At 42.0% G+C, this 14,706-nt stretch overlaps 1 protein-coding gene across 1 annotated transcript; it reads right to left on the bottom strand.

Annotated features, from left to right (window-relative positions):
* Positions 1-349: 349 nt before the first annotated feature.
* Positions 350-3,206, bottom strand: LOC121439095 (ATP synthase F(0) complex subunit C3, mitochondrial). Its single transcript, XM_041639596.1, has 5 exons — positions 3,099-3,206; positions 2,817-2,922; positions 1,751-1,828; positions 1,060-1,253; positions 350-608 (listed from the first exon to the last, which is right to left on the bottom strand). Exons 2-5 carry the CDS (start codon positions 2,853-2,855, stop codon positions 494-496), a joined length of 426 nt encoding a protein of 141 aa, XP_041495530.1. The 5' UTR covers positions 2,856-2,922; positions 3,099-3,206; the 3' UTR covers positions 350-493.
* Positions 3,207-14,706: the final 11,500 nt, after the last annotated feature.

The raw sequence follows: 14,706 nt of genomic DNA, 5'->3' as shown, positions 1-14,706 counted from the left end.
GTAACTGCTTCCAAGTTCTAGAAACTGACATGATTTCTTTTCAGATCCAGCAATGTAGGGTGGTAGGTGATTCTGTTTCTATTTGTTCTACTTCATGGTAACCTTTAAAAAACACAAAATTATTTAGATGTGGTATTAGTCATATTTCAAAGAAGCTCAAAGAACTAAAATATTTCTCCCTTACATTAAGAAATAAGATCTTCATAAAGCACAATCTGCAGAGCACTAAGAGAATTCCCGTAGAATTCACATGCATGCCACCTTCCTCTGACCTGGACAACCAACTGCCCCAATGTGTCATTTTCTCTATGAGGACCCCACATTAGATAAGTACAAACCACAGCAGAAATTAAAGTTTTCATCTTTAATGAAATGACTTTGGAAACGGTACATTTCCATGACACCAGCACTACAGCTTTTGGGGTCACAGTAAGATACACAGAATTACATCCGTAATTACTATGAATGCCAACATTTCAGGCAGTAATTTCTGTTACATGGCAAACAAGATCAAGAAAGCAACCATCAAACAAAAGAGTCCCATAGCTTCAGACAAGGCAAATCCCAGGATAGCATATGAGAACAGCTGCTGCTTCAGTGAAGGGTTTCTAAAAGACACAATGTAACACAGATGACGGTTACACATTTAGCAGATGGTCAAGGATCTGATAACTAGTGTGAGGATCTCTGCAACCTAGAAAGTTCTATAGAGGCGCTATCTCCCTACACTACCTTGCTTCTGTCTCTCAAATTGCTTTTTTAAAACCCACTCCTAATCATGTGGCACACAGTTAGGGAGCTCTCTTTCTATGCATATATAAATGCTTAGTTTACACCCACTTTGAGGGGTCCCGATATTCTTGAGGTTGGTCTCAAACTTATGATCCCTTGTCTCTCTCCTGGCTGGCTGGGGTTAGAGCATGTGCCCTTTCGGTGACTAATACACACAGCTCACAAAATACAATGGGAGACACACAACAGACACGACAAAGGAGCTACCATTACTTCACTACTTTCCAGCTTCCCACTGTTTAACTTCCTCTGAGACAGAGTGATTACCTGGCATAACCAATGATAAGACTGCCAAAGACTGTTCCAATACCAGCACCAGAGCCCGCAACTCCCACTGTTGCAGCACCTGCACCAATGAATTTGGCAGCAGTATCAATGTCTCTGCTGATTACACTGGTCTGAAACTCCCTTCGGATCAGCTGGCACGCACCATTCTGGGCCCCATTAAATACTGTAGAGCCCTGGGAACGGGAAATAAGGCAAAGGTCAATTCAGCAATCACATCTATTTTAACGACTGTACTGTCAAAACGGTGATGTCTTTATAGTGTAGCTTGGTATGAATAAATAACTGCATGGCACAATGAAAAAGAAAACCAAGAACTTGTACTAATTCTTATCTTGTATAAGATAATTAACAATCTATACCTATACCTTCTAGAGTTGTTAAAATTATGACACAGAATATGTGAATGTTTTTCAACACAGCAGGCTCTTTTTGATAGTCATGACTACTTTAATCTTAAATACAAATAACTCAAAACTACCGGCTTAAATATAAGTACAGACTAAAACATTCATTTGCTAAGTCGGGAGGCTGTTTTGGCCAGCAGAGTTCCTCTCAGAGGCTCATTTTACACATTGTTGATTAAAGTGGAAAGAAACTACCTTGGAGTCACTCACCCTTCACTATAACAACCCTGAAAACTTATTTCCTCATCTTTATTATCACTACTTACCTCTCCAGTCCTAGCCTCGGGTCGAGATAACACTGCTGCTGAAATTGGTCTATATGCAACTCTGGATCCAGCTCGGATCTATCAATGGAAGGAAAGGAAAAATTTCAAGTATAAGGAATATAGGTGGGTCTTCTCGTAACCATAAATTCCAAAGGAGAAAGCTGAAGTGAAAATGAGCAGAGATTTACTTCTCTGTACAATGATCTTGGCTGTTTGGTCCTTTTGAACCCAACAACACTTCAGACTAAAGAATTGTAAACCATGCGATCTAATCGATCTGTGAACTAAAATCCTAAGAACAATTAGTTACAAAGTGACTGAGCACTGCTGTGGAAGTTTCAGTAAGTGCAATTTTGTAATTCAAGTAAGTCCATGTGGGCCAGCAACCTATTAAAAGTGTCACTATGAATGTTGTCATTTACAACAGCCCAGCAGTTAATACAGCTCCCAGTATTTCCAAAGTATTCCTAAATGCCCACTAATCACAGATTTACTACAGAGTTTAAGTAGTAAACTCTGGCACCATAAGGACATCTTGCCTTCTGGCTTCTCTGCCCTTGAGTGTCCACGACACTAAGGTCACAGAAAATTCCTTCAGAGCCCGGACCTGATTCTCTAGGACAAATCCATTAGGTTCAGACTTTCAGTCTCTAAAAAGAAATCTTCAGGGCTCCCCTACCACCTTTCTCCGCCCACACAGGGAAGCAAAGGCCCTCCCTCTGCAGCGGCAGAGTTTGACCTACAGACACGCATGGGAAGGAAGCGCTGCAGAGGCAGCTAGGCCTCAGCGGCACCCTCCCAACTCCCAGCACCCCGACCTTCGCGTCGACCCCAACTCCACCGGGACCAGGGGAGGGGGGTGGGGGAGGGGCGCGCTCCAGGAGCAAGGAGGCTGTGACCTACGCTGAGTGGGGCCTGACAGGCCTCGGGGGACGCAGGGCGTGGGGACGGCCTGCCGGGCAGGGTGGGGAGGGAAGGGGGAAGGAGGAAAGAAGGGCACCGGGGCAAGGGTGAAGGAGAGCCCGTCCCTCAGCGGGTACGCTGGGCCGAGGCCTGGGCTACGCACCAGAGCGGGGGTGCGGGCGAGCTTGGCGCAGGCGAACATCTTTCCTCCCGGAGGTGCGGCGTGGATGTGGGTGACAGGCGACGTGGGCTCCTCTCCCGCTCCCTCTCTGCGGAGGGAAAAAAGAGGCTTAAGGTCAAGTGTCCCCCAGGGGCCTGCCCTTCCCACACCGGGCCCCCAGGGCCCCCGCGCAGGCCGTCGGCGTGGCCGCGTGCCCGGGAGGTGCAAGCCCCGTGGACGGGGCCCAGCGGCCCGCTCCGCCCCGGGCCCGCGCCCTCCACTTACCTCCCGAGGCGGCAGCGGCGGCGGCGGCGACAGCGGCGGCAGAGGTCGAAGCAGTGGGGCTGGGCGCGCAGGCGCGGTGCGGCTCTTATCCACGCCGCAGCACCCGGATGGAGAAGGCGGGGGTAGACGCTCAAGGTCACTTTGTAACAACTTTATTAGTAACCAGCAGAGAAGGACAAGGACAGTCACACGGCCGCAGGCCGGCAGGCAATGGAATTAAAAAGAGCTCGCAAAAGGCTACCCCCGGCGTTGTTAGCATCACTAAGGGTGCAGATATTTTTAAAATCTTTTTCCGCTATTGCGGACCGAGCCTTGCACCTTGGAGGTGCCAGACAAGCTATACAAGCTAACCCTCTTTGCACTTTTATTACAGACAGGGTGAGTTGCCCACACAGGCCTTGAACCTGTAATCCTCCTGTTTCAGCCTTCCAAGTAGCTGGGATCACAGGTCTGCACCACCAGGTCCAGAGGGATTATTTCTTTAAATGAACCCAGAAAAAGGTGTTTAGACAGCTAATCTTTCTTCAGAAAGAGGTCCTTATTAGAAATACTGGGATAAACAAATAAGCGGTCAACTGCTTTTGTAACTATGTAGCCTAGCCTGGCCTCCTTCACTGAACTGTCTTGCCAAGTGCTGGGATTAAAGGCGACGCTGTGCTTGGCTTTTTTTTTTTTTTTCTCTCTAGACAGGCCTTCTCTGAAGTTTTGGAGCCTCTCCTGGAAACTAGTCCTTGTAGACCAGGCTGGCCTCAAACTCTCAGAGATCCACTTGCCTCTGCCACCTGAGTGCTGGGATTAAAGACGTGAGCCGCCACTGCCCGATTTGTGTTTGGCTTTCTTCCAACTTTATAGTTAGAAGAATTAAGAGATTATAATGTGCTGGGTGGTGTTGGTGTACTTTTTTAATCCCAGTACTCGGGAGGCAGAGGCAGATGGATCTCTGTGAGTTCGAGGCTAACCTGGTTTAGAGAGCAAATTCCAGGACTGGTTCCATAGCTAATGAGAAACCGTGTCTCGAAACAAACAAACAAAGCAAAAATCAAAAATTGAGATTATAACTATCATAATTTTGGACTAAAAAGTGTCTGAATGTTCTTTGAAGTTTATTAAGCACCTATTTTTGGTAACTTTGAGCAAACCAGGTGAATGTCTCAGATAAATGACTGTTGTTGAACTTCTGGTCTCGTTATAGATTTTTAAAAATGTTTTTTGAGATTATAATGACATAGTTTTCCTTTACTGTTTCCCTTCCCTGAACCCTCTACATACTCAACTCCCTGTCTTTTTCAAATTCATGGTCTCTTTTATACACACACACACACACACACACAGACACACACACACACACACACACATACACACACACATTCCTAAATATAAAAATACAATTTGCTCTGCCTGAATAATGTTTTAATCATGGTATTTTCCTTGGCACTCTCCCCAGCCCCAGACAATCACTATTCTTTCTTTTTTGTGAACTTGACTACTTTAGGTCCTTCACTTAAGTCATGCACTATTTTCTTTTGTAATTAGCTGCTGTTTCCTCTAATTTTGTTATTACATTCATTTACTGGCTTTGTGCTCATGTGAGGGGAGGCATATGTGTATGGATGTATAAGCCAGTATGCTTGTAAAGGTCGGAGGATACCGGAGGGAGGCAGTACTCTCCCTCCCTGCGGATCCCAGGATTGAATTCAAGTCATCAGGCTCAGGGGCTGGCAAGCAGCTCGACTCACTGAGCCATCTCACAACATACCTGTCCTTTTCTTAAGTTCATGTTGTGTATTTTTGAGATTAATCTAGTTATATAGTTCACACCAACTTGGAACTTCATATCCTCCTGCCTCAGCCTTGAGAGGGCTGGGATCACAAGTGTGTACCAAGTACTTGGTTAATAACTGATTTCTTTCACATAGCGATTGTCTTCATAGTTCATCCAGGTTGAGGCATGTGTAAGAATATTCTTCCTTTATAAGGCTGGATCTGCTGTCCTCTGCCTTCGAGTGCTGGGATGAAAGGCCTGTGCCACCACTGCCTGTCTTTTTTCGTCTTTGAAAAGGTTATTTATTTTTAAGATATTTATTTTTCTTTTATATGTATAAATGTTTTGCCTGTGTGTGTGTGTGGTGTATGCCAGATAGCAAAGGAGGTCAGAAAAGGATACCAGATCCCGTGGAGTTGGAGTCACAGATGGTAGTGAGCCACCGTGTAGGTCCTGGGAACCAAACGTGGGTCTTTCTCAAGAACAAGCGCACTTATTTAACTACTGAGTCACCGCTCCAGCTTTCTATGTTTTATTTTTTATTAACATGTCTGTCTGTATGCTTGGGTGAATTTCTGCCATGTGTGTGAGGGTCCAGGGAAGCCATAGGAGGGTGTTAGATCTCTGGAGCTGGAGCTGTAGGTGGTTATGAGCCATTTGACATGTGTGGGAACTAAATTCTGGTCTTCTAGAAGAGCAGGGAGCATTCTAAACCTGAGTCATTTCTCCAGCTCCTCCTCCTTCATCTTTTATTTATTGCTTGCTCTTTTGATTCTCACAGAATATTTGTCCCCGAGGATAGAGATTTTGTCATGCTTATTGCTGTATCCACAGTTTAGAAAATGCTTGGCTTACTAATCAGTTAATTAATTTGGGCAGTCAGTAAACTATTGAGCAATAAGGTTGAGAAGAAATACAGAAATTGTTAATCTTTTATTCCCATCTATCTATTATTTGATATGTTATAGTAAAAATGGATTATTTAAAAATGTAAAAATCAGTACATTAGGGATATTTTAATATTTTATAGTGATCGATAACAATACTTTCCCTATTGTGCTTACATTGATGGTAAAAGGCTAAATGACTAAATGAATACTAAATCTCAGGTCTTGGTGATGAACTTGTGTATACTTTAGGCAGTAACTGCATTCAATATTCTTCAAGTTACATTCAAACTCTTAATATATATAAGGCTAGGCTATCCTTGTTTGAAAATATTATGTTCTCATATATATGGCATCTTACCTCCGTATTGGCTAGAATTATTTTATATACAGGTAGGTTTTACACGAATTTCAGTGGATTTTGTTTTGTCTTGAAAATCAATTCTTAGCGTAAGTCCCCATCTCCCTCAAAAAATCAAAACCATCTATTTTTTAGAAGACTTGAATATTTAACATATGCTTAAGAGATGAAAAATTAATAATTTATTTATTTTTATTTTATGTGCATTGATGTTTTGCCTGCATGTATGTCTGTGTGAGGATGTCAGATTTTGGAATTACAGTTGTTAGCTGCTGTGTGGTGCTGGGAATGGAACCCAGTTTCCCTGGAAGAGTAATCAGGGCTCAGTGCTCTTAATACTGAGCCATATCTCCAGCTCCATGAGATGAAAAATTTTATAACACTCAAAACATCTGTAAGCATTCTTTTTTTAGTTTAAAAATATTTTTTAAAATTGTGTGTGTGTGTGTGTGTGAGAGAGAGAGAGAGAGAGAGAGATACAGAGAGAGAGAGAGAGAGAGAGAGAGAGAGACAGAGAGAGAGAGAGAGAGAGAGAGACAGAGAGAGGGAGCCCGAATAGTCTCCAAAGATGGGGCCCACTGGAGCAGCCTGATGTGGGTATTACAGTCTTAACTACCAAGCAAGACCCAAGAGAGCTCTTTCTACCATTTTTTTCTCAGCGCTAGTCCCAGGGAGGTATTTGTGGGTTACATTACTAACCCTAAGGTTATGTGATTATGAAGCTACTCTATCGATTAAAATTAAGTGGCTTCCATATTGTGCAAATACTTTATGCTGATTAATGCTCATTTTGAATTTACTTCTGGATTATTATGGCCTCATGAAGGAAAAACACGGTTACACAGTACTAACCATACTTTTCTTGGCACCTTTTCCCGTTACTAATTTAAAAAAAAGTTATCCATTATATGGATAATATCACACTTTATACTGCCCATCTAACCCTGAAAGACTTTCTAATCTAAGCACTTTGATAATTAGCTTTGTTTCCTATGGCTCATCTCCAAGTCAGGTAACCTGGTCTAAAGAGGTGATGCATATACAATTTTAAAATGTGTTTTTCAGAAGCAAAGCATTAAAGAAATACATTTTATAAAATAAGATCTGTAAGTGGAATCATCAAGATTCATTTATATGCTAAGTTAGAGCTTTGCCTAAATTGCCTCCTTGATTTAGAATAGGCAAGATCAAGATTTTTAATTTTTCCCAGTACTGGAGATCAAGCCTAGAAAAGCACTCTAAGGTAAGAGACACATTTAAATGTTAGAAAAAGCTTGGAGTAGAAAAATGGCCAGATGAACACTTATATGCAGGATGGTTGAGGTGACTCCCGTGAAAGATTTATTCTAATCCCAAAGGGGTTTTGACCCACAGGTTGAAAACTTCTGTTTTAGACTCACTTTAATTTATTCATTTTTATTTGGTGTGTATGACTGTTTTCCCTGCTTGTGTGCTTTGTGCTTAAGGAGACGGGAAGAGGGTGCCAGATCCTCTGGAGCTGGAGTTATAGATGGTTGTAAGCTGCTCTGTGGTCCTAGGAGTAGAACTCTGGTTCTCTACAAGAGCAGCTTTTAAATGGTGAACCATCTCTCTAACCCCTAAATTAAGCGGCCAATTGAATCACTTAAGTCTTTTCTCACTTTATTCTCCCAAAGGCACACCATGTTTTCCTCTTCCCCCACCATTGCCATCTGTAGTAAGAGGAGTGGCGGGCCATGCCTCGCTGCCCTGCTAGATTAACCCCAAAATAATCACACAGAAATTGTGTTAATTAAATTACTGCTTGGCCCATAAGCTCTAGCCTCTTATTGGCTAATTCTCATATCTTGATTCAACCCATTTCTAATAATCTGTATGTCACCACGAGGTCATGGTTTACCGGGAAAGATTTAGCACGTCTGACCTGGCAGCTTCGTGGCTGCTCTCTTTTTCTGCCTTCTTTCTCCCAGCATTCAGTTCTCTTTTCCCTGCCTAGCTAAGTTTTGCCCTATCAAAAGGCCAAGGCAGTTTCCTTATTTAACCAATGAAAGCAACAGAAATACAGAAGGACCTCCTACACCAGCCAACACCAGCAGCATAAGGTACTAGGATCCAGGCACCTCTTGAGAATCTGGCACAGTCACCCATCTGTGTACGGCAGGCAGTTCCCTGACTGTAAGCAGATGCAAAGATCCCTTTAAAGGACAAGCTCCGCCCACTCCAGTGTCTGTCTCTGTCTCTCCCCCTCTCTCTTCCTGAGGAGGCAAGTGGGTCTCTGCCTCTTTCCCTCCACCTCACTCTCTCTCTCTCTCCCTTCTCTCTGTCTGTCTCTCTCTTCCTTCCCTCCCTTTTAAGAAAAATCCACACTCAAGTTCTCTCTGCATGGAGTATTCCGTCACCCACTGCATTTGGACCTCACCCACCATGAGACCCTCTGCCAAGGTCCCTTTCTCACCTTATCAAAGCATAAGTGTCTAACCCTAGGTAGATAAAGGGATTTATTGTCTATTTTTTCTCTGCTACTTTTTAAAATGAGTTTTTGGAAAGTCCACCCCCCTTTTAAAAAAAGACATGATCTCATTTTGTTGAGGCTGGTCTAGAACTCAGTGTATAGTCAAGGTTGACTTGGGACTCTATTCCCTTGCCTCCACCTCCCCTACACTGGGATTACAGAAAGAGCCATCATGTCTGGCATGGAGGGTCTCCACCTGCCCTACACTGGGATTACGGAAAGAGCCATCATGTCTGGCATGGAGGGTCTCCACCTCCCCTACACTGGGATTACAGAAAGAGCCATCATGTCTGGCATGGAGGGTCCTTTCGGTAGGTAGAATGCTGCTTCAGTTTTATCTCCTTCTGAATGTGTTTGCATCCTAATCCTCAGAACCTGTGAATGTGTTATCTCACGTGATCAAAGGGTCCTCACAGAGGAGATTAAATCATAGATATTGAGATGAGAAAATGGTCTTGTATCTGGATGAGCACAGTATAATCCCAAGAGTCTTTCTAAGTGAAACAGAGGGGAGACAGGGGATGTGGTGGCAGAAGCAGAGGCAGAGGGGACACAACGTGAGGAAGACTCCACTAGTTGTTACAAGCTCTGAAAGCAAGGATGGCCATGAGGCAAGATTGTGGGTCATTTCCAGGATCTAGAAAGGGCTCAGGATAGGTTTTCCTGTACAGCCTTTAGAAGAAGCATAGTTCTCCCAACATATGGAGTTTAGTGTGCTGAGATCCCTGTCAAACCTTTGAACTCCAAAACAGAGCTAGCAAATGTGTGCTGTTGGAAGTCACCAAGTGTGACAATTTGTTATAGCAGCATTTTGAAACTAAAAAAGTTATGAAGCTCTTGCCTGATTCATTGTGTGGTTCATTAATATGAAAGCACAAATCAAGGGATGTGGGTGGAGCCTTGATTTAGAGTTCAGGCTGCTGAGTTACCCATTGTCTTGAGAGATAAGCCATTTGTTATGGGTCTTACATTTGTACAATGCCATAGATATATATGAGCCACAGTAGCAGGCAAGTGATGACGTGATTTCCAAGGGGACAGTGAGACCAGGCTTATTCAGGACCATTAAAGTTTTGAGAGATACTTTGTAACTCTGTCTGCTTTGCTTCAGTTAAATTCACAGCGAACTCAGTGTCTTTAGTTACCTCATGTGGATATGATCCAAATACAAGCTGCCAAAATGCAGAGGGAGAGCAAAAACCCAAACCAACAGAACTAGGGTGTGTGGTGGTGATGACAACAGGATAGAAATTAAAATCAGACGAAATGCTTTTACTCTTTGCTGTTGCCAGGTTATCTAGATAAACAGCATTACCCTTGAGATTTTCTAATTCCTTCTAGAGATCTCTTGCCTCAGAGTTTTTATTTAATTTGGATTTTTCTCCTGCCAAAATACTGACTCTTGGCCTCCTTGGCGCATGCTTTGATTTCTTACCAACTTCTTTAAAAAAAAAAAGTAGTATGATCTTTTAAAATTATACGTAACTCACGCCTGATGCTGGGGTTCTTGTTCATTTCCTTTGGCTCTTAGTGGGAGCATTGTCAGCCTAAATGGGAAAAAAATTTAAATTCTGTCTGTCTGTCTGTCTATCCATCTATCTGTTAATATATACATGCCAGATTTACCTGTGTTATAGTGGGTTTTTTTTTGGTAGATAGTTCATAGTATGATTCCTTATGACTTTTCAGACATTTTTATTATTATTTCACCCTCCTCTCTTCTTCTGTATCTATCTCTTTGCTTCTCTAATTAGAACTTTACTCCCTTTTAAAGGACATTACTTAACTTTTAAACTATTTTTAATATACCCTCCTTTTTCTCTCACAAGTCTATGTATATATTTAAATACACTGTAACCATTTAGCATTTTTTTCCCTCCAATTTGGATCTGTCTTTACTGAGCATCTGTATTGTTGTCTGATCTCATTAGACAAACCTTTAACTGCTACATCAGCTGCCAGCCCAGCTCAGCTTAGTGTATGGTGGTAGTACATGGTGGTTAGCAGCTGGCTCCAATTTGCTGGCACCTGTTAGGAGACACTTCTCTGTACTGTGGCTGGTGTGAGAGACACAAGTCTAAAAAGTCATGTTTGGCTCTGTTTTTGTGTGTTTAGAACCTTTCAAAGCTTTCTCAGGTCTTATATGGATGTATGTGCTGGACATTTGGGTGCCGTTTGTAGATGTACTTTTCTGTCCCATCATCACACCCCAAGTAACCACATGGAGACTTAATTATCAATTCTTGGCCAATAGCTTAGACTTATTACTAGCTAACTCTTACAAATTAAATTAGCCCATTTCTATTAATCCAAGCACTGTCCCAAGCCTCGTTTACCTCATGTACGTACTTCTCATCCTGCTCACCCTGCATCTCCTGGTGACTCCTGGTGACTCTGCCTTTTTTCTCCCCAGCATTCTCTCTGCCCTGAAAATCTTGCCTAGCCATTGGACAATTATTATTATTATTATTATTATTATTATTATTATTATTATTATAATTATTAACGACGAGAGCAGCACATCTTCACACAGTGTACAGAAGGATTATTCCACAGCCCAACAAAAAGGAAATCATGCCTGGAAGCTAGCCAACTAGTCAGGGCTAGTGAAGTCATGGATCTTGCAGCCATCACTTACTAAACCAGCATAACCACATACTAAATATGTGTTTTAACACCCACAGGTAAGTGTAGTCCTCACCCCTCACTGTGAGAGTGCACACACTGTGTAGGTCAGTCTGGCCTCAAACTTGTGGTGAGTATTCTGTTTCTGCCTCTTGATGAGTTACTGGCACTACCACACTAATGTCTACATGTACAGACTTTTTTTTTTGGTGACTATAAAAAGATTCTCCCATTTTATTATTTTTTGAATTTGTATGAAAATAAGGATTGTGTCATTGATATTTACACATGTTTCCTAAGAACCATAAGATTCTCTCATATAACCATACTATTGTATAAAATTCAAAAAATATTACATTGATATAAAACTTTTATCCACTGTACAATTCGTATTTCAGTTACCTCAACCAAACCTTTTATGAAATTATACACATATTTTTTTGAGACAGGGTTTCTCTGTAGCTTTGGAGCCTGTCCTGGAACTAGCTCTTGTAGACCAGGCTGGCCTCGAACTCACAGAGATCCACCTGCCTCTGCCTCCCGAGTGCTGGGATTAAAGGATGCACCACCACAGCCTGGGTTTTTTTCCATCTTTTTAGCATCTCTCATGTTATTCACCGTTTTGAAGAATGTAAGTCTACTTCATCCTTTTTCACTACTATAATAATATTAATTGTTCGTTTCTTAGTTGTAAACAATAGAAATTGCCTTTGGATGATGAAAATAAGAAAGAGTTTATTGAAAAGGTATTTAGGAGTTTCTATAGTGCCAGTATATAAATATATATTATTTCATATATTTTATTACAGCGTATGTTAAATATAACAATATTGTTAATAATATTAGGATTAATAAAAATACTAATGATATTTCTTAAGTGTTTATAATATGCTTAACTCTGTCCTATTATATGTATTGTCTTATGTCACATATAATCTTATAAGATAAATTTATTTTTAGGCAGTCCTAACATCATTTTAAAAATGAGGCAACTGTGGATTATGGAGGTTAAGTAGTTGCCCAAAATAACTTACATAATAAGTTAGTTTCAAAGTCAGGTTTTATCTGTTACTAAGGTCTATCATTTTTCTATTCCATGTTATTATAAGACATAACTTGAAAACCTTACTTTAAGATACTTGCTAGAAAATAAATGATCTGTGATAACCTGGAATATTATATTAAATATTAGTTCAGTTGTTGTTATATGACAGTGAGAGATGTATGCTAAAAAACACACACATGCTCAGCTTTTTCCCTGTATCTGAAAACATCTTACACACATGAACTGATGCTAGTGGAACTGGCCAGAGATTCTGCAGTGTGCACCTCAGAGAGTACCCACTTGGGGGCACCCACAATGCAGCTTTTCTGCCTGTTCTCTTGCCTAGAAGCATCCAGCCCTGCAGAATTGGAATGCAGCCAGATGACAAGCTCAGTCTGTTCTAGAAGCCTCAGATAGCCAGATCTGATGTCTCCAAGAACGGCTTTCTTTCTCTGCAAGTTCAGGGAGTATCATAAACCATTATGTGATGCTTAAAACATTAATAACTAGTGTATTTGCTACAGGCCAAATGTGCTATATATAATGTTAGGATTTAAGACCAAAGACTAAAAATAATTTTCTGATAAAAAAGATTCATTTGTGGTAATATTTTTAAAATTTATGCCATGCCAAAATTAAGAACATACTAATTTGCCATCAAGTGTAAGAAATATATATGTGTGTTATTATAGAATATCATATATAATTATATATATATATGTTATATAATGTTATTAACCAATTAACCATATTTTTTTGAGACAAGGTTTTATGTAGTCCTGGTTGGCCTCAAACTAGCTATGTAACCTAGGATGAGTGAGTGCTGGGATTACAGGCATGCACCCCCTCCCCCCCCCACACACAGTGTGTATGGTGCCAGGGACGGATCTGAGGGTCTCATGAAGAGGACAGAGAGAGAGTGGCTGAGCCGGGCTGGGAAAGCACTATACCAACCGAGCTATAGCTCCGGCCTTCGAGTTAGGTGCTTTAAATTTCATCTGCATTGAATTCTCACCTTCCTGGCTCTCCAGTAAGGCTGTCTACTGTTGGCGTCCAGAGCAAAGGAGGCTTCTTGGAGATATGGCTGCCGCTGGCGTCTCCTGGTCAGTCATTTGGTGCTCAGCCTCACCAATGGCAGAAGTTCTTTCTGCTAGGATTAAACCAATACCAAAGATGCTTCCGACTCAGATGTAGTTTCTGTGACTATGCCTAGGAAGGGGCTCTTACTCTAGAGCATAAAGTGAGAAGGCATGTAGTATGAGACTGTGCTGGATGTGGTTGTACACTGTCCTGACAAAGGGACATTGGAAAGGAACCAGTTTTTGGTGCCATATAAATCTGCCTTTCATATGACTCCCTGGAGTAGGGGGAGCCAAAACACAGATCAGAGAGCAACTGATGGGGTGGCGTGACTCAAGACCCGTGATCTGGTCATTCATGAGAATCTGATTTGGGAAATAGAATATGTGGTGGGTAATAGTAGAGACTGGTATGGAAGGGTGTATAAGAAGGCTGTGTATAGACTAGAGGTAATGGTAGAGACTGGTATGGAAGGGTGTATAAGAAGGCTGTGTATAGACTCGAGGTAATGGTAGAGACTGGTATGGAAGGGTGTATAAGAAGGCTGTGTATAGACTAGAGGGCAAGAACAAAGCCAGGGTATTAGGGGCCACAGTTTGAAGAAATTAAGATACTAATTAAGCCAACTGTGAGAAGGAAGCAGGCAAGAAAGGGGGGGTTTAGTTTTGGGGGAACGCCAACAAGACAGGTGAAGGTGGGGTGCAGAGAGCCTGGGATGGTTTCTGGGAGCACCATCACTTGTTGGCCCCTTCAGTGTTTAATAAAGTAGAGAGCCGCTCAGCTCCAGGTCATATCTCCCTAGGGCACATCACTTCCATCATCATTTCCTTGTCCTATAATCTCTGCCCAAGCTGAGGTGACTTTGGTAAGTCACTCTAACGCCAGCTCTTCCCATTTGGCTTCTACCTCTGCTCAACCCTGTTTGTATTCCCCTTTTCCCAGGTGACTGTCTCAAGGTTGCTCCTTAAAAATATCACATCAAAGGCCTCTATCCCACTTTGGGCTTCAGTTCATCCTCTGCGTTCCACTTAGTTCTTATTCCCAAGCCTCTGTTCTGGGGATTTCTGATCTTCTAGCTGTGTGCAAGAGTCTGGTCTTGTGCTGGCTTTGCTCTCACTGTGGTGTCCTGCCATTTTGGTGAAAGCCATCTTGTGCATTTTCAGGACATTTGACAACATAACGTAATTGCTTCTCTTTTATTTATAAAAATATCTTATTTTATGTATGTAAATGTGCACATGCATGTGGGTGTCCACGGAGGCTAGAATGAGTTAGAAGCAGTGTGGATACCGGGAACGAAACTCCAGTTCTCTGCAAGAGCAGAAAGTGTTCTTCACCACTGAGACATCGCTCCAGC

The sequence above is a fragment of the Microtus oregoni genome, unplaced genomic scaffold, assembly GCF_018167655.1.
Source record: "Microtus oregoni isolate MIOR12 unplaced genomic scaffold, Mior012 000060F_002, whole genome shotgun sequence".
Taxonomy (NCBI): domain Eukaryota; kingdom Metazoa; phylum Chordata; class Mammalia; order Rodentia; family Cricetidae; genus Microtus; species Microtus oregoni.
The sequence above is the reverse complement of the archived record's forward strand: the minus strand, read 5'-3'. Positions and strand labels throughout refer to the sequence as shown.